A 20135-nucleotide genomic window follows, 5' to 3' on the forward strand; every position below is an offset into this window, starting at 1 on the left:
TTAAAAAAACAGCTGTTTGTGCTATTTAATCTACTGTTGGCCTTTAATAATGCGATTTCTCAGTGCTGTTGTTACATTTATTTTGATATGTAAAGAATATGATCCAACAAAGCCAAAAATGTGTAGATTATTATTATTTTATTTCTGCCTCACACTGCCTTTCTGAGCAAAATGACACCTGAAGAGGTGTATTCTTCACTCGTCAGTCATCTTTTATTCAGGGTCCAAATTGTGGCAGAGATCTTGGGGGTTTTCTTTGGTGCAAAGTGTGACTATGAGGTGATTCTATAAGATATTTTTGTATACTGTATTTTTACAATATAATATTGGTTTACCTTTGTAGTATTTTTACTAGGCTAAAATAGTGTAACTTCATATCTGTGTCAATAAAAAGATTTTTACACTTAGAAGCCTATGAAAAGACACAGCAAGTGGGTCTAACAGCCTACTTTTTCTTAGTTAGTTAGATAAAAATAAGTTACTTGGGTGGTAAAAAAATTATTTTGGTTGTCAGCAGGCAGGTTTAGTGGGTCCAGTAAGAAGTAAAAGCAAATTACGATTCAGTTTGGTGATATGTCTCCGTTTACACAGACTCATGTGTTGTTGCATAGGTAAGTGTAAACATGGCATATTCTCAAACAGCCTAAAATGAATGTTGATTTATGGCATGGCTGCTAACAGCATTTATTTTCTTTCATGGCTGTTGCTGACTTAAAATCAAAAGTATGTAAAGTTTAAGATGCGCTCAAGCTTTAATGTCCTCCAGATTTAAAGCGGAGTGATGTGGCTCAGTTCACTACGCTGTACGGTTATGTTATGACAATGAAAAGGAACACCTCGTGTGAAGGCATTCATTCTGTCAGACTCTTCGCAAAGAAATATCACAGGAACCCCAACTTCAATTTGTCCTTCTTATAGGGAAGGGGGGGTCCCCTTTACTCTTATTAGAGGTTTGGGACCCCTCCAAAGGCTCCTTCAATTCAAACCTTTTTTGCCACTCTGATTAAACAAATCAATAAGAAATGCTTAACAATCTGAATTCTGTTCTAAATTTTTGCTCATGCTCAATCAGAAACTATCATAGTGCATCCAACAATAAAGGCAGCATGATTCTTCTTCAGTACAGTGATAGAAACACAAAGCTCTAATTCCACATGCTGATCTATTTCACCACGCAAAGATGGTCATGCATGCGTTGTAACAGCTCTTGCAGCAGATTTCGAGTTAACCCAGGATCCACTGGCAGACCCAAATTTTTATTACACACTTCTATAACCTAAGAATAGCTTAGCTAGTTCCTGTTGTAGCCCATGTAGTTACAGAATAATAAGCTTTCGTACATCATAAGCCTAATATTTTAAGGAGTTAAAGGAGACAAAGACCAAGTCTCTGAATGAATCTCCAGCGATGCGTTTAAAAGTGTCAGACTCACAAACTTGCAGAGAGATACACCCAATTGAATACGACCCATCTGCCTGTCCTATTACTTACACTCTGAGGAAAATGACTAATAATGAAGAGCTCTCAAGAAAGCTGTCATCGTGATGTCTTCATGGCTAACCTCCTTTTAGCTATCAGAATGCACAACCCACTCAAGAGTGTCCACCTGTCAGAAAGTTAGTTCTCATCATGTCTGCCCAATGCAATGACAATGAAACAAAATTAGGATTGAAAATTGTCAGCAATTATAAGAGGGAAATGAGAATGAGGCTGAGAAATGTAAAAGCAGAGCGCTGTGAATATGTGAAACAGGTGGAGACTAAGAGCCCCTCTGGCTGAATGGCTGCAGGCTGACAGTGAAGAAGAGTTCCACAATGAGCTCTGTCTCAGCTAAGAGAAGGGTCATTAACACAAATAATAGAGAGAAGAATCATTTTAGACACCTCAATTTGGTAATTAGCCATTAATGACAGGAAAACGCACTCGTTAGAGGAACGACAGCAGAGGAGAAAGAAAACTTTGCACCGTGTGCCCTTAACTTTCAAAATGGGTGGTATGTCTCAGATTGGTGACGTCCACTGCAGCCAATGTCTGTTGGTTAGTGTCTTAAGCTCAGACCAAGCACTGGACCCATCAACGAAAAGCCTAGGCTTCATTTAGAATTCATGCCAAGCCAAGCTGTGTACTGCATCATTGTGAGTGTGTAAATTATATTTTGATTTTATGATATTAGGCTCTAAATACTAACATTAGTATTGCGTTTAATAGCATAGTACAGCAGTTTCCTCTTGGCCCCTACTCTGCTGGTTAGTGCTCCTGCCTTTGTCATCAAACAGTGATGTGTTTGCCTGCTTTTGTCTGATCTCCAGTTAGTGCGATGCTGTTGAATCGGGGTCAGTCACTGGCACTTTTCAGTAAAGTGTTGGAGGGCTGTCTCAGATCCCTCTGAAGTGTTTACCTAGCCCCTTGTCCTCCTTTCCAGCCTGCTCTGGCAGGCTGTGCTAAGATAAATATTGCCCTATGCAGAGTGCACTCTCAGGGCCAGACAGAAGCATGCTTCTGCTCGTCGGACAATATTTACAAGAGCACCAAAAGGCCTTAAACAAGTTTGTGAACAAAAACGTAGTAGGCTTAAAATTTACTTTTACTCCCGTAGCCTGAGTCTAAATACAAGAACGTATACAAGCATTGTAATTAGTAGCTTATATAAGCACTGTAATTAGTTTATTGTGTAAACATTTATCAAAATGTTTTAAACACTTGTGGTTAAATGTGACGCCAAATGCAGGATCCCTTACTCATCAATGTTTCTAGAAAAACAGGCTGTGTTGTGGAGCCTAAATTCACACAGTGCAAAGGCATAGCATGTCTGAGCTTGAGCAAAGCTAATGCTCAGTCACTCACAGTGAAGTAAGTGACTTCACTGATGACACTCATTTAAAAAAACTTTGTAACATCATTTTTCAGCTGCCCATTTCATGACAAATGAAACAACAGAATTAGTCCAAAATTACTACATATTTTTACATTAAATTACATCAAAACACATTTAAACACATTTTTTTCCTTCTTACCATTTTGGAATTTTGCTGATTTCGTGACCCTGAATCATAAATATTATGAAAATATTACGGAAAACTGAATTCTCAGTTTTTTTAAATAAAGGAATCTGATGTAATATGTAAAGTTTCAAAACATACTGTTTACTCTCTGCTGCATACATATATATGTAAACTAATCTACAAAAACAGCCCATTTTGAATTCATTGTTTTTATGATGTCAGACATCCACTTATTCAGCCTACAGCAGTTTAGCATTGCCCATTCATACTGAAGTTATATGGAGTGTTTTAGCTCAGCCAGCTTTTTGAATAAGGCACAATACAAGACACTCTGTCAGCTCTGTATATATCAGTCTTAAAGGCACAGTAACAAAAACAGCCTGTTTAATTCTAAGAATTAAGAGAGGTTGAAAAATCAGGTACAAATGAATTTATGTTTTTGATACATGCAGATGTCAATAAAATAATAAAAAAATTAAGGATAACGGCCCTTAATTGAAGAAGAACACGTTGACTAACTCAGTCCTATCCATCCAGATCTGTCCTCTCCACTGGGAAGCTGAAGAAAGCTACATGTGTTACTCATAGCTCCCTGTTTATTTATTTTCATACTTGCATCACAGCCAAGTAAACAGTGAAGTTGCATACTGTCTGAAAGTCCCCAAACAGAGTGTGGTTTCAGAGGCATGGGGGAGTACAACTTTCTCTCAGTGCTGAAGCTACGTGAGCCCCCTGCACTACAGGCACATATCCCGTTACCTGGATTCACCTCAGTAGCCATCATAACAGTTTTTGTTTGCTTAGATATAATGGAATAAAGTTTGAATCACAGCCCTCTCTGGCATTTCTGAACATTTGAGGCCAAAATTGTGGTGAAAAGAAATCAAAATTAGCAAAAAGTAAAGGTTATGCCTTACATTGGTAGAAAAGAAAAAAAATTATATGGTGTATGGCCAGCCAGTGAGAGACAGCGTTCGGCTATTGAAAGACATTTGGTCTTTGGAGAACAAAAGGTCTCTGAAAGCCAGGTCAGAGGTGAAGCCTAACTGAAAGGAATCTTAGCAGGATGTAGTCCTGCACCAACATTCTGGCCTAACACAGTAAACAGGTGGGTTCCTGAAATAGGAACAGTGGCGGGAAAGGCATGACTTAGCAAGATAGTTTTCCCACACAAACAAGGGAACTAGAGAGGATACAACTTCCACGATGATTTATTGCAAAGTACGGAGAGCTGACAAGTGTTCATTAAGGCTTACACGGTTCCTAAGAAACAATACAGTGTCCTGAGACAGCAGGTGTCATCTGCCATGAGTGTTTTTTCTTATTTTAACAGGCTGTCTTTCTCCCAAACTTTGTCACTTGGTTTCTTTTGGCGATTGTCCCTATAGAATCTCAAGAAGATCTCAGAGGTCTCCAAGTGGGTGATGATCTGTCTCACGTTTTACTCATGAATGTTTAGCGAGTCGTTTGAATGACACATGGAAGAACACCATCTCTTGTTCTAAGACCCTCTGCTGAAGGACTGGCACTGTTGCAATCGCTCTCCACTCCAGAGAAGAAAAACACAGTCTCACTGCTTGTTTGCTTGCCAGGTCCTGGAGTTTGCAGTTTAATTCATGCCATTGTTGACTCTGCCCCACTCCCCTTCCCTCTTCAACCCTTAGTTCTAACTGCCCCCCCCCCTCCATGCTGCTGACTGAGGCTGTTTATCTTTTTTTTCAATAGGGCCAACACTGTTGTGTGGGGACAGGATCCATTTGATGTAGTCATTACCTCTATGACCCCTTATTCATGGGTCATCCTGGGTTTGAGAGCAAGAGCCTGTTATAGGCCCTCCTCCAGTGTCCTGTGAATCGCCGTAAAGGTGGAATGCACCCCTATTGTTGGAAAGAAAGGTCCTCTCAGCCTCCCATCCCCCTTTCCCCTCAGTAATAGGGGGCCCCCATACCAGACTGTTGGACATTCTCCTGCTCCCCTTCTCTCTGTTGCTATCCCGTAAATTGAGCCTTCTCTTTGGAAGCACTAATTAAGAGCCTAATCTTCTCTTCCTTTGGAAAAACAAGAGCTGAGGGGCAACGTTTCCTTAAAGCACTTCATTATCTACATGTCCAATGGTGCTGAGACTAGCAGCACCGCACAGGGTTGTAAATGCCTTAAAAATGAGAAACAGCTGTAAATCATCTTACTTCTTTGCAGTACATCTGTGTGAGACAGTAAGTTCAAGTCAAGATGCTGTTGCTCAAAGAAAAGAATTTCTGCTGTTATGTACTTGGAATTACAACTTCTTTGAAATATCTACAGTGCAAATGTCTAAGACAGCAAGCTTTGGGCTGATACCATGAGCCAAAAGAATAGTAATAAAGGGAAGTTGCATCCACAGGGAGTAATGCGGTCACAATAGAAAAGCATTTTAATGAGGGGTCTTGTTGTCAATGGCATTGAGACTAGGCCTTGCTGACCTGGAGCCCCACATAATAGACGTCACGCATAGAGGACTAGGAGAGAGGGCTTCGACACTATTATGTTCCTGGTCCCGGGAACTCAAAAAAGACTACAGCTGTGCATAGTAGAACAATAAAAAAAAGACATAAGGAGAGCAGGTAATCAGTGATTTTATGAAGAGGACATAACCCCACTCAGTACATGTTTGGAGGTATTTGAAATAACAACATAAACACAAAATAGAGAGCCCCCTGTAGAGGACAAAGGATGGGTACCCTAACCATGCAGTCTGTCTGAATTCTTACCCCCAGGAATGGCACCCACAAGGCAAATTACTTTGTGCCTCCACAGCTGTTTTTAGTTTGTGCTTTTACAGCAAATTCTTCCCTTAAAACCCATTGAAGCTGGAGCCAGAGCTAGGATTAGGCTGGATGGTTAGGTGCCTGTTTTATGTAAATGGCCCATTGACCTGCTCATATCTTATCACAGAACATAACCCCTCGCTCTTGCACTCTTGCTTGCTGTTTTTTTTTTTCTTCCCAAAGAATCCGGGCATAGAGTGAGCTTCAACTGGGATTCCCTCAAATGGATCGGCATGAGTTCTGCGTGCATGCTTTGTCCGTCTTGGAGAGCACTTCCTCCACAGGCCATTCTCTACCCTGGTCCTTTAGTGCAGCAGTAATGCTGAGGCAGCATCGGACATCTATTGTATCAGTGGATGTCTCTTATGTCAGCTGTAACATAATGGCTGAAGGGCAGGAAAGGACACTGGAAGAGTTAGAGTTCTCATGAATATGTGGAAAAGTAAATATTTTAATTTTACCATTTTAAGAAATGGTGTACTCAGGAAATAGGAAGCCATCATCATCCTCACTGCTTTTGTTTTGTTTTTTTTTTGTTTGCTCATGGTGGAGCATTTGTTGCCAAAACCAGTAATTTAAAACGATTATAAATTGGTTTACAAGTGAATGCAGAAGTGCCATTTAATTAAGCTAATAAGTTTCATTTGAAACCACTAAAAGAATGATAAATGGACCTGGTAAAGTTTTAATTCACTCCATCTTAATGACTATCTTCCTCTTCCTCTAACACCAGTTGAATACAAAAGCTCATATCTGCAACTTTGATGATAATGGACTTATGTCTGCAAATGTAATTACTTAATCTGAATTTTACAAGACATTTTGAAATGTGAATGAAAGTGCTTTTAAACATTCCAGTGATAAATTAGGGCACAGTCAGGTGTGTGATTAGCATTATGTGTAATTAGCCTTAGGGAAAAGGCCCTTATCATCTCGTTAGCACCACAAGTACGCCAATAGCATGCTAACTGCACTAAAATATACAATAGCATCACATTTAAGTCTCTGGTTACTAATGCTGTCCCAGCCTTGTATAGCTCTCTTGTTTGCAGTGATACATTGGGCTTATTAGCAAGTGACCCTAGGCCACAACTGCCCATCACTGATAGCTTTTGTTCCCTGGCTGAAGTTGTCCAATAGACTAGAAGCTCAGACAGGGCTAATAAGTCTCAGTCAGATTTCCACTACCTTATGAAGGCCAGGAGCCTGCTGGAAACGACACAAGTGATTGGACGAATCCGGCCAGTTGTTTGACATGGCTTCAGCTTACCAGAGAGAAGCCAGCAGGGCCCAGCTTTGTAAATATTAACAGGAAAGACTCACAGGGTTCTGCTGAGGATCCTCCACATCTGGGGCTACTGTATTTAGGACATCGTCCCGTAAATGCTTGGGTGATGCCAAAAACTGGAGCTATTCTGTGTCCATTTGATCATAGGTTGATCATGTGAAAACATGTCACACTTCAGCAGTATGGCTTTCTCGTGTTGTTGTATTGTTAGAAGACATTAGATTACCTTTGGTTTCTGTGTAATAAATCAAGGGGCAACATAAGCATGTTATAAGGATAACAGCCAGTGTTTGGTTCTGGTTTAGGCCTGAGCGATAGTATTGTAAATTGGCCTCTGCCAATTAAGTTGAACAATTTAAATGTCAAAAACATACCACCCGCATGTTGTTTATGATCTTAATTTTCTCTTAATCTTTGCTTTCTTCTGAAATGTAGTCCACATTCCTATCAGTCTGAATATGTTGTCTGGCTTCAGAACGTTCTATAACAGTGCATAAATGAATTAAGAGGATGTTTTCATCTAGTTCTGCACAGACCTTACTATAACTGTAAAAAATGTAATGACATCTGTCCCAATGCGTTTTATTAGGTTTTCAAAAGTGGGTGTGGACATGAGTGTGATTTTGTCCTCTTGATTTTGGTCTTCGTCATGAGTTTGTAATGGGCAGCTGTTGTGCTTACTAAGCAGATAAAGCCAAGCCACCTTCCCTCTAGTTGTGGTTACATGAAAGTTAATGAAAACAAAAAAGAAGCAAAATAACAGTAGCCTAGAGACAGACTGCATGTGGTACACTTTAGCTGTTTTACAGCAATTTATAGACTGTAAATGCATGGTTTATTAAACATTGCAAAACCAACAAACTGTGCTAAGAACAACAAAACTAAGAGTGAAAACAACATTAGCATAAATGTTTCTGAGCAGAAACTGAAGTGTGTTTATTTGGTCAGGTTTAAGGAGGCTTCTGTGAGGTGTTACCACATTACCTGCCATGCTGAAATGGGTTGCTAGAGAAAGAAAGCACACGTTAAGAGGATGCACATTCTGTAATTTAGAATGTACGTCCTGCTGGTGGTGCAGGAAATCACAAGCCTACCTCAAATTTGCAAAAGCATGTTTAGCATATTTAAATGCACTATCCTAATACATTACCTAAAAACACAGAGCAAAACACTATCAATATGAAGTGTATCATTTTACAAAGCTCCACCGAGTGCTAAATGAAAAGTCATTCACTTAATACTTCCTTTCATTGCTGAAAGCAGAATTCGTGCACTCCCCTAAACCCTTAATCCTTCTGCCGCCACAAGTAACGCCTTGGGGGAAAAAAAAAACATCAATGCAGGCTAAACAGAGATGTTATACAGTGTGCATGTCTCCCAGGTGCAGGATCACTAGAAAAAACAACACCCTTTTGGAGTCTTACAAATTGTAGTCTGCTGTAAGTGGCTGTGTATCAGTTGGTGAGAAAAAAAGGCTTATGATGTTGAAATGAAGGGTAAACAAAACGCACGCTACCAGGAGCAGCTAAAGCTATTGGAGGCTACCGCTCGGCCCGCGGCTTTCCAGGGTTCAAGGCGGCTCGGGGACCTGGTGTGTAGCGGTTGGCATGGTGCTGTGCAGTTAGGCCCCTTGCCAGTTTTTTTCTGTTGGAATTTCCTGTCGGAGTTGACTCCCTCCTGCTCACTCCCTCCTTTTTCCTGGAGCAAGACAGAAAAGCTTTTTTAATTACACTGCCGCAGCCTGGCCTCTCAGGATATTATTATTGTTCTTGAGTGCTTCCTCTGAGGATGAGCTCTTCTCACTACAAAGCCGCCCTGCTCTCGGCTTCGTTTGGGCATGAAAAGTGAGTGTTTTTCTTGCGCTTTGGGACCCAAAGTGCCCGTTGTTAATGTCTGTTACCTGGCATTGTCTTTAAAAGGAGTTCAAATCATAACTTATTCCTGCTGCAAAAAAAGAGGTGGCTGGTTCTCACCAGACCTTGACAGGATGTTTTGTACATTTGAGACATTAATATGGGTGTCTGGAACAATAATATTTCTTCATAACTTAAACAAAACAGCTTGCGAAGGAACAGGAGTAGAAGTTCTCTTTGACTTATACCCAAGTGCAGCACATACCCAGTAAGGAAATGATCATGAAATTCATCTTAGAGATTAAAGACTGCACTATGTCCTTATGCAAATAATCTTGTCTTGTTAAGTTTCTTTGCTAACAAGTTTGTAGAAATGTTTTGCCCTCCTGTTGCTTGGACGTACAGTTTAGGAAAAACTTTTTGTTGGTGTATAATGGGGTGCACAAACTTTTAATCTTTGGGGGGGAGGGGGGGCAGAGTGCAGTGTTTCAAATTGAGTAGGTCTGGAAAATTAGGGTAACTTTCTAGTGGGCCAAAGCAAACAACAGGCGTCCCCATGGGCCAACTTTGGGCAGCTCTTTAAATGATGTAGAGGCTATTTAAACTTTAAGCTTAACAAAAGTTCTACGCACATCTCATTTAGAGAAATGGTTCTTTAACATTTTTAAAGCTGATGCAAAAACGACGATTTCTGCCATTTAATTTGCTCCTCTCATTTAATAACATGATTTCTCAATGGTGTTGTAGCATTCATGTAAAATGTAATGGACATAATTTAACAAAGCCAAAAATGTGCTGATTTTTTGTTGTTTGTGTCAACAACTACCTTTTTGAACAAGAAAACACATGAGCAGGAATACGTCACACATCATTCACACTTTATCCTTACTCTGATAAAACAGTGATAAGATGTTACTGATCTGAGCTGCACACTGAATGAGCTTGCACGCTCACTCAGAAACAGTGATACAAAATACAGTAACAAACAGAGAGCTTGGTACACGCTGATACATTTTACTCTGACCAATATGCACATACACACACTGTAACAGCAGATTTAAACGAGGTCACCTACAAATGCTAAGAACGGATTGCTGGCAAGATGCTTGGTTCAATATGGTCAACCCCTTAAATGGCCAGGGCCCACCGGTAGGCCCAAAGTTTTACTACACACCTCTTTAACCTGAAAAAAACTCAACTAGTTCGGATTGTAGTCCGTGTAGTTCCTGAACAATAAGCTTTAGTTTGTCATAAGCCTGGGATTTTAAGGGGTTAAAGAACCATGCATTGACATTTTCGATAGAGAACTAAAAGTGGTTCTCTACCACTTTATTTTTTAAGAGAATAGAGAGCTACTAATGCTAATATCTATGTCTGTACAAAGAGCAGAAGTTGTGAGGACGTTAGAGTGAACACCATTGGGAATGCGACTGCATACACCATGCGATCACACCTGTGAACTCTTCAGGGGATTGGCCTTTGGTTCTTCCTTTGGCCTGAGAACAATAGAGCTGTCTGGGTGATAGAGTAAAAGCCTACTCAGCCAATCCCTGTGCTGTAGCTCCTCCAAATATGCCTTCTTCTCCCAGGGGGCTCTTGTGGGTGTTAGTGGGTAGAACTGTCTCCTCATAAAGTGATGTTTGTTGTATTCTGCTGTGAGCTAACACATGGTTGTCACTGTCGTTGTCATGACTTTAGGGTATTTGTAACAGTGAACCAAACCCTCACACTCCCTTTGGAAGTTACATAGCTGAGTCTGAAGTGGTTTAAATGGATTTCTTTAGCAGTTTACTTAATGAAAAATTCCTGTCAAGTATGCTAGTCCAACAGTTAAAGAAAAAGGAAGGAAAACACGTGAATTAAGCTTATGAGTGTAATGACTGAGGTGTTTGGGCTGCAGTCTGACATGATCCCTCACACTCTCCTGTACCAGTTCCCATCATTCTTAACGACACAGACATCCCAGAAGTCCACCTCCCCCGTGCTGGATATGTCTAACTCATGCACTGACGTGCTGCACATGGACTTGGCCGGAGCGTGAATGAAGATGTTATGCATGCACATGTTCCTTCTCCCAAATGCCCTCATAGAGAGGTTCATTATTCTGGGCCCTACATCACATATGAGCAACGTCTCTCTCGCAACTCTCCAAGGACAGGGAGCCTAACTCAGTGGCATAGAAAAAAAGCAGCCGCCCCGAACCGGCTGTTTTTCCTGGTCAGTTTTTCCTGAAGGTCTACCAGGCTTTATGAGCAAGATTTTTGAAGACAGCGCCCTCATGTATTCTACAGATGCTGTGTAATAACTGTTATTCTGCTTGCCCGTCAGTTGTTTTTTCCATTACTGCTGCACAAAAACAGATGCTGATCATTTCTCCAGGACAGATTTCACAGAGACTACAAATGCCTACATGCAGAAAAGATAATTGCAACACAAACAGTCAGCATGTTGACTGCTGTACTGTATGCTTTTTCCTTAAAACTGTTTTGAACCCTTATGAGTTTAGATATATTCATGTCACTGCCATTCAATATGAAGTAATTACAGAATTATGGAATAAATTACATTTACATTCCATTTAAAGTCTGTATTGACAGGTTTGAGCCTTTTTTGGTTCCCTAAGTTCAATGTATGCTTTATGCTGTTTAGGGAATAAGATGTCTGAGTGTGACTAACCTTTGTAAACTTTAAACAACCTCTACATAATGCAAAGGTTCTAGGAAGAACTGTTAAACTGATGTAGAACTGGTATTAAGCATGTGAAGGTTCCTTAAGCTTTTGAAAGGTTTTTCACACTCACAATTCTCTTTTCAAATGTGCTTCTTTAGTAAACCAAAAGTTGTTCTTTCATGGCAATGCTCTTAGAACCCTTTGTGACACCTTTTCTTTTGTTTTTTGAATGAACTACAACAACTTTTATCAGATCAAAATCCCAATAAAATATCTAGGAATGCACCAGTGTGGGTTTTATGGGCTGATGCCAATGTCCAATATTTCTCATACATAAGTCTGCTGATGCAGATACATACACATTTGTAACTGTTATTCTGTAACTATTATTCTAATATTCTGTGATTCTGTGACTACATCATAGCATTACAGAGTAATATAACAAATTAAGGGGAGGGTGATATGGAAAAAAATCGTAACATAACACGATCATATGCTTAATAATATACTTAACATTTTTGCAATTTCTAGGGGTTAAAAAACCTGCTGATGAGTGTTAATTGCAACACATGTGCCCAGCTTAACCACTGGTTAATCATGCTTGAGGACACATCCTATGTTCCAAATAATGAGAAAACTCTTGTACACACTGGCTCAGGGTTGTAAAGGATAAAGCTTTCACTGACAGTACACCAGGGTGCACCCATGCCTTTAAGAAGCAGAGCAGATCACACAAAGGAGTTTGAAACCTTTTTTAAGAATGACCTCTTGGCTTTTAACAGAGTGGGAGTAAAGAAGTAATGCGTGCTTCAGAGTTATTCTCATGAGTAGAGTGAGAGTGATGGGTTTGGAATGCTGACTCATACGGGCCTCCTCCCCGAGCGGCCCCCTGTTAGTGGCCTGCAGTCCTCCTCTCGGCTTTACCCCAAGGTTCTCTCAGGTACAGATAATGATCACAGGCCTTTTCCCTCCATGCTCTCTGCTCTCAGGTCATGCCTGACTCACTCGCGCACGTGACACCTTAAGAATTTTAATGTGAGCCAGGAGCAGGCCTGAGGAAACGGCCCCTCTCTAGCCATGGCACTGACAGACATATACGCATTAGGACACTTGAGAGAGAATAAGCAATGGCTGCCATAGCTGCGGAATTGGTAGACAAACTAATTAAGCTCAAAACAGTCATAATATTCACCAATATAAGATGCGCTCTGCAGTGCTTACTCAAGGCTGGGGAGCCAGTGCCCTGAAGTAAGTTCCAGTGTTTAATGAACGCGTGTTGCTATTTAACAAGGCTTCCTTAATTCAATGCACCTTTTTATGGCAGGAAGAGGATTGTTGCTTCTGGTCTAATGGATAAAAACTCATCACAAGAAGCTTTAATCCACTCTTTGCAGATTTCCAATAGTTAGTAAAAAGGTAGTGAGGGTGCCGCACTGTCTGTAAGGTTTCAATTATTTAAGAAAGGCGAAGCCCAGACTCCATACACATTCCTCTCTGAGGGGAGGTGGTGGGTGTCTATGTTCCAGAATGGCTTTACTCACTTCCCTTAGAATATGAGCAGTTGACTCCGAGTTTACCCTCTCAGACTCAATAGATGGGCAAAAGCTTGTGTCCATATGACCTGGAAATAGATCAGGAAACCAGAAGGTGTTCTTGTGTTTTTCCTCATTGCTGTCAGGTTAGTTTGTGTTGGGACAGCATCTTCTCTACTGTCTGAGCCCATCAGTTCAAAGAGGGCCTCACTTTCAGTCTGTCTCATGTTGAAGATGTAGGATTTCTCCAGCTTACTTTGATTATTTATTTATCCCACTTCTCCTGTGTGATACTGCCAATATCGTGCACAAAACTGTCTTGCCACCTCTGAAATTCATGTGATCAGCATTGTAGGCCCTGTTTCCCCCTTTGAAAATTTTTCATCTGAAAGCCTGACACTTATTTGAAGTCTCTCTTTTTCTCCCTTCCCCCCACCCCATCTCTCTGTCTTTTCCTCTTTCTCCTGTCCTTGACTCCACAGCTCCTCCTCTGTTCCCGACCTTCCACACACCGATACCGATCGACATGCGCCATCATGAGGGTAGATACCATTACGAGCCACACCCTCTTCATGCCATGCACGGGTAAGTCTGTCAAGTCTTTGGACACTAGGCCCACTAGGTAAAGGTGGATGATAGGGCTCAAACATAACATCACAATACTTGAAGACATTTTTAGTATCTTTCACAGTGTATCACAGTATCAAAAGCCAGTTTTGGGGATTTGGATTTCTCTGGTGGAAATGTGTAATCTGCATGCAATGTGCAGAAAAATGTTTTGTAACATGGTTTGTGCTTCAGACCTCCTTCCCGAGTGGATGAATCTGATGCCTCTGACTTTAATCCCTTAAACGGCCAGGCCCAAAGTTTTATTATACACTTCTGTAACCTAAGAATAGCACAACCAGTTTGCATTGGAGTCCCTGTAGTTACATAATAATAAGCCCTGTAATAAACCTGGGATTTTAAGGGGTTAAATTACTTTTTCAACATTTTAATTTTTACTCCAAACTGGTTGGATCATTTAGATTGCACCAGCAAAAGTGTAGTGACAAAGTTTATAAAAGTCCAAAGTATTTATTTTTGAATAAACTAAAAAATAAACTATTTAAGATGGAATGGAAGGAAAACTCAAACAATTAGTAAAAATACATTTATGACAAAAGATCCAATCAAACGATGCAGTCACTACACAGTGCGTCTAAATTTGTTATGTTCATTTCTTCAATGTTTTAGAATTACTGACAATACTTACACTGCGTTGTAACTTCTCATGACAAAGATAACATATTGTCACATTGCCCACCACTAATACTAGGTCCTAACTATCTATGTATTTGTTAATTGTTAAATATTACTAACACCATGAGAGAATAAAGCTGCTCAGTTAAGCTAAGCTAAGCTAAGCCCCATAATGCAGCCAATACAGAATGAGCAGATGGCAATCCAGCGCAGCGGTTAGTCTTCAGCCTGAGAGATCTTTCAGCTTCCCTCCGAGCAGCACTGACACCTGAACAGAAAGCTTCTACATAAAAGAAACACTGCAGAAGCAGATTAAACATGGAGTGAAAACCAATGGAGTAAAGCCTGTTTAGTACAAAGCTGACAGAATGTTAACAATTCCACCCATCCTCTATCTCTCCCCCACTAATATTTCATTGTGCTGGACAGCTTTGTGATCTTGGCATTCACTGAATCAAGGAAAACTCTGCCAATTGACATCCTCTTTCCATTTGTGGGGCTTCATGTGCGGGGGATCTGTTGCACACACACACACACACACACACACATACATATTCTCCACCTGATACAATGAAACACTCATGTGAGAGTGAGATCGCATGACTGGCCCCTGCCAGAATCCTTTTTTGTATAGCTTCAAAGAGAACTTGGAGCCATGAACTGGATTCTAAATAAGTCCTGCTTAAAATGCACATAAATGCGAAAGGTAACCCTTCAATGTTCGGCTCAACCATTTGGTAGAGCAATTTTTAGTTACAATATATGGTGAACAAATGCGTTCTGCTTATCTTGGGTGCCTAAAGCAGTACGACACCTGACCTACAGATGCATGAGGACTGAAAAGAGAATCAGTTAATGCAAGCCAGGAGGTTCAGGTCTGGGTTTCTATTTTTTATTTGGTATTTTGATGCATATATTTGGTGGGGCAACAGTGTTTTTCTGAATAAAAATACATAAAATTACCAAATGAACAAAAGAAAAATCTGCCCTAATATGCTTGCCTTGCATTGACTGTATCTCCTTGTGCATCTATAGGTTTTATGCATTTTTATAATTTTTTTCTATTCATTTCTTCTTGTCATAAGGTTTCACACATTGCCAGTATTTATTAAATAAAGCAAAAACTATGCAGATTAAAGGAAATGAATTAACTGATGATAAAAAAAAGTTGCCCTATTGTTGGCCCTTGGCCTAACTAAAAAATGCAAAGATTTTTTTGGCGAGATCATTAAAGGTCTACAAGGCTCTGGCTAGTTCTCCAGCTGCTTTAAATATTCAGCTGTTGTATTTCACCTGCTGTACCCTACTTTATCTTTTTGCTTCACTGAGAAAGGTGTAGCGGCAATCAATAGAATTGGGCATACACATTTACATCCAGAGATTTGACTGTGATATGTAGCGTGTGCCTAGCAGCAGAAGGGCTATTCATCACAGAGCGTAGGAGAGCTAAGAGAGGAGTAGAGTCCTACTCTGGCTGCCTTGATTAATGTGACTCGGTCTTGACAGAGGCCCCCTAATTCATCAAGACCTTGATGTAGCTGTCTTTTTTTCTGCTTGTGCCAAATTCACCTAATTACGACATATGTTGCCCAGCAAATTAAGCGCAGTGTCATCGGTCGGTGGGCCCAGTGCTTTGTTATCCTCATGAACTGGAGTGTCAGGGGTCTTGGCCTTGATTGCTGAGCATGACTACCATGTATACTTCTTGTCCATCATTGTTTGCATGTAACATAATGAGAGACTGGTCATTTTGTCAAATCCGTCACCCAAAGAGGCTGCAGAGGGGTTTGGCCCTGGATGAGGAATGAGCTATGCTATAATATTCTCGCACTGTGACTAAAGCCTGACAGCTCGCCAACATCTGTAGGACTCCTCATTAGAGGTCCTGTAATGTAGTACCTCCTGGTAATGTAATACCTCTTTTTACCACACTGCAATTCATCCTTGCTTGTTTGGACACTCGTTTGCACAAGCTAAAGGTGTAACCCTATTAGAGGAATACTTCAGTGTTTTCAGTCAAACCTCTTTCTTCTGAATTTAAAATGTACAGTCAATTACCACTGACAAAATTTTTAACGCCTTTCCTTGTGCTTTTACATGACACACCTAGAATAAACATACTTATAATAGAAGCCTTTGGGCAGTTGCTTTAGTTATTTTCTGTGGTAATTTAAAAAATATTTTCTGTGGTAATCAGTGTAGGGTAGCTACTCAAAAAGCTACCTATTACAAATTACTACCTATTACTTTTCACAAACTGTAAAGGAATTACTTTACTTATAAAGTCCTGGCCAATCACAGTAAACATCATTTTAAAGAATTTTTTAAATTGATCAATATTCCTTCCTTTGGAACAAAACACAGCCAGTGTTAAAATTATGAACATTCTAAAAATGATGAGCAGTTTCTACATGAAAATTGAGTCTGGTCTCTTTAGCTGAGGTTGGGACTCTCTCTTCTTCTGCATACGAGTCTTTAACACATTGTTTTCTGAGTTTATAGCGGTTCTCGTGCTTGTGCTGCACTGGTCATATTCATAATCAAGGTGGCGCAATCAGCTGTCACAGCTGTGTAGCACACACTCACAAATTACGCACAGTCAACTAAAATCTATATAGAGGAAACTTATGTTTTAAATGCATTGATCACAGCTAATATAATTCTCTTAGAGACATATTTGTACTGCAGGTAATGAAGTTCCTATTAAGTCAGTAACTGTAACGTGATTACAGGACTTCATACTGTAATCTACTTTGTTACAGGAAAAAGTAATCATGTTACTGTAATGTATTACTTTGTGCCATGTTACCCCTAACACTCCAACACTAGTGGTAACTGCTGGTAGGTTACAGATGTAGCAGATCGAGATTAGACTGTAATATTCCTCTAACAACAACATTGTCACCAATAATGGTGAGTGAGCATTGTAGCGAAGGGCTGTTCAAAACTGTCTCTACTGTAAAGTTCATTTAAAGCATTCCAAAGCATGTGACCATCCTCTGAAGGGAAGAAGTTGACAGATAGCGCTTGTGTACCACCACAGACCTTGCAAAGGGAGGGAGCACTGTGTTAGTGCAGGCCTAACAAATTGAGAGTTATGCATGCCAATATGTAAACGTGGTACTTAGTATCCAAAATGTAGCTTTCCGTTCCCAGAACCTCAACAACAACAGTGAATGAGAAAAACATATCCTCCTTCCCTCCCACTCAGCAACTGTCTTTTTTTGGGAAAGCAGTTTAACATTGTAGTATGGAGGTTTGCCCAAGGTTTTCTGTGGTGGAGTTACAGGCCACAGCAGCTTTGTACTCTAACAGAAGAGCCTCGGCATGTTATACTATACATTGCGTTTATGGTAATGTTGTTTCTACCACTTTTACACTCAAGTGCTATTTTGTTGTTAATAAACTTGCCTGTTATTATTGATACATTTGTTTATTGATTTGTTTGTGTTGCCGGTTGGTTTAGAGGATATGCTTCTTTGAGTGCTAATGGGGCATAGGGAAAGCATGACTGAAGATGTGCATGGAGAGAAAAAGGCATCCATCATGCTCCCTTGTAAATAAACCACAGCCGAGGCTGTTATTTCTCCACTGACCCTGGTCTGTGTCCACAGCAAACCACAGAAGTATAACTATATACTGCACTCACAGTCAAAAGAGTAACTAATGCCTTAACTTTGGCAGTAATTCTGCTGGTTTCCAGGTCACCCGTGTTGTTGGTTTGGTTTGGCATGAAATAGAATATACAGTAAAGGGAACACTGTGCTGAAGTTGAAAGCAAGCGTCAACTGTGGTAGAGCATCTAGAAAGCTACAGTGGGAATTGACCGACTCCAGTGCGATTTATCTAACTCAAAGCACCTGACCAGAAGCACTGACGTGTGTGTCAGGGTGTAATTCATCTCCTCAGCTAGGAGGGAAAATGCCAGAAAGCAGTTCAACCAGACAACATACCTATGCAGAACAAAGTTTGGGGGCAAGGATTTTCTAACCATTAAAAGATTTACAGGCCTGCCAATCAGTAGATCCAGGCCAGTCAAACCGAAGTCAAAGTTTTGCATGAATGACTATTTTCGGGTTTACACAATATTTATTGTATAAGCTTTAACAGCTATGGCTTTGTTCAGTATAGATACACAAGAACGGGAAATTGCTAAGGCCTTAAGCCAGTAAATATAGTATACGTCTGCCAGAACAATTGCCTACCATAATTCAGTGATGCTCAAAGCGATGGTGTCAGTGCAGAAGAAGTCTTCCCAAAGTACAGATTATGTGATTGTAAAACAAAACTGCCATTCAGTTGGGTTACATGGACAGGAACCACCCATGGCGTTATGATGAAAGCCTCCTAGGATCTTTAAGCGCCAGCTCTCAGAGTACTCCGTGGCACTGTCTGTCCGTGACTAAGGTCTCTTTAAGCTAGTCAAGTAACATCTTGTCAGAAAGAGGGTGGAGCAACATGATTTTAGTAATTTTGCCTGTCAGAAAGGCCTCCTATTTCTTGTCCCCAGTGGGGAAAGCTGTAAATTATGGCCTTTTATCCAGGACTCAAACCAGCACTTGGTAGTTTTTCTGATTTATTTGTGTGTTAACAGGTTACAGTGTCATTTTTGACTGTCTAGCAGTTGAAGCGGAACAAATAGAGTTCACAAGTGCATTTGTCTCTCTATTATTGCATAAAAAAATGATTTGTTTTGTCATCATACATGACAAATTTTAATCAATGTTGAAATAAGGTTGAATACTTAAGCCATTAAAATAAAGGAAATGTACTGGGCTAACTATGCAGATTGTGTCATTCAAGGTCATGTGAAAAATATTCAAGGCATTGAACATTAATCATCCATCACCAAGTACTGATTATACAGGATTTTGCAGGCAGGGCTCTTGTGTGAATATGAAAAGATACATATTTCAAAAACAGGCAGTTTGTTTTTGAAACATAAGAATTTCACATTAAATTGGCTAAACAAACTGAAAGCACACAGATACCAGTCCACACCTCACTAAACATTTTTAGCAAGGTCATGCCAATCTCACCACCTGCACCACTACTGTTTCTCTGGAGAGGCGGCCCGTCAGACTGTGGTTCAGTGATTAAGGCTGTGACCAAAAGGGGGCAAACGCCCAACTGCTAGCAGTGTGCTCTGTAGTGCCAGTTTGTAAAATCACAGCGTTATTGGAGCTGAACGTTAATGTTGAGAACACCCTCCCCCCTCCCCTCCCCCAGCCGCTGAATGGAGGGGAGGGCTGGCTGTTTTGTGTATGGGGCGTCTGTTTTCTCTCAGCTCCCCCAGAACAGAGCCGTCTTTATGGCTATCCTTTCAAGGGGGCTGATGGCAGAAAGTTGGCCACTACACAAGCCTGGTAGTCTGCAGGCGTTTACTGGAAACTGAGCTGGGCTCAGGCTGCGTGCAGGTTGGCCTCCACACAGAGGAGGTATAAGTGAGGGACTGAGATGAAGCCAGCTTGTGCCAAGCATAATGCATCTGAGACGCACCTTTCAGATAGTCAAGCTGTAGGGCCTCTATAAGACCTTAGAAATGCTTAAGAAATCCAAGATTAGCTCCTGAATCAACATAAACCTATATCAGAGGAGAGTTATGGAGTGAAATATTTGAACTGGTTGAACTAAACACAGCCAAATATATTTGAACAGATGAAGATCCTTTGAGTAAAACTATAATCCTCCTTTTTTTCCAGACTAGACTAGAGGCCTGAGGCATCTCAGTAAGTTACTTAGCC

The 20135-nt window shown here is 40.5% G+C and overlaps 1 protein-coding gene across 2 annotated transcripts in view; it reads left to right on the plus strand.

Moving 5' to 3' along the window:
- Positions 1 to 20135, plus strand: part of gli2a (GLI family zinc finger 2a) — a 79635-nt gene that overhangs the window by 28474 nt on the left and 31026 nt on the right. For both annotated transcript variants that reach the window (XM_036591195.1, XM_036591264.1), the window contains exon 3: positions 13632 to 13734. In XM_036591195.1, the coding sequence (XP_036447088.1) occupies positions 13632 to 13734 (103 nt within the window). The remainder of the gene's footprint in view (positions 1 to 13631; positions 13735 to 20135) is intronic.

The sequence above is a fragment of the Colossoma macropomum genome, unplaced genomic scaffold (genome assembly GCF_904425465.1).
Source record: "Colossoma macropomum unplaced genomic scaffold, Colossoma_macropomum, whole genome shotgun sequence".
In the NCBI taxonomy this organism is placed as follows: domain Eukaryota; kingdom Metazoa; phylum Chordata; class Actinopteri; order Characiformes; family Serrasalmidae; genus Colossoma; species Colossoma macropomum.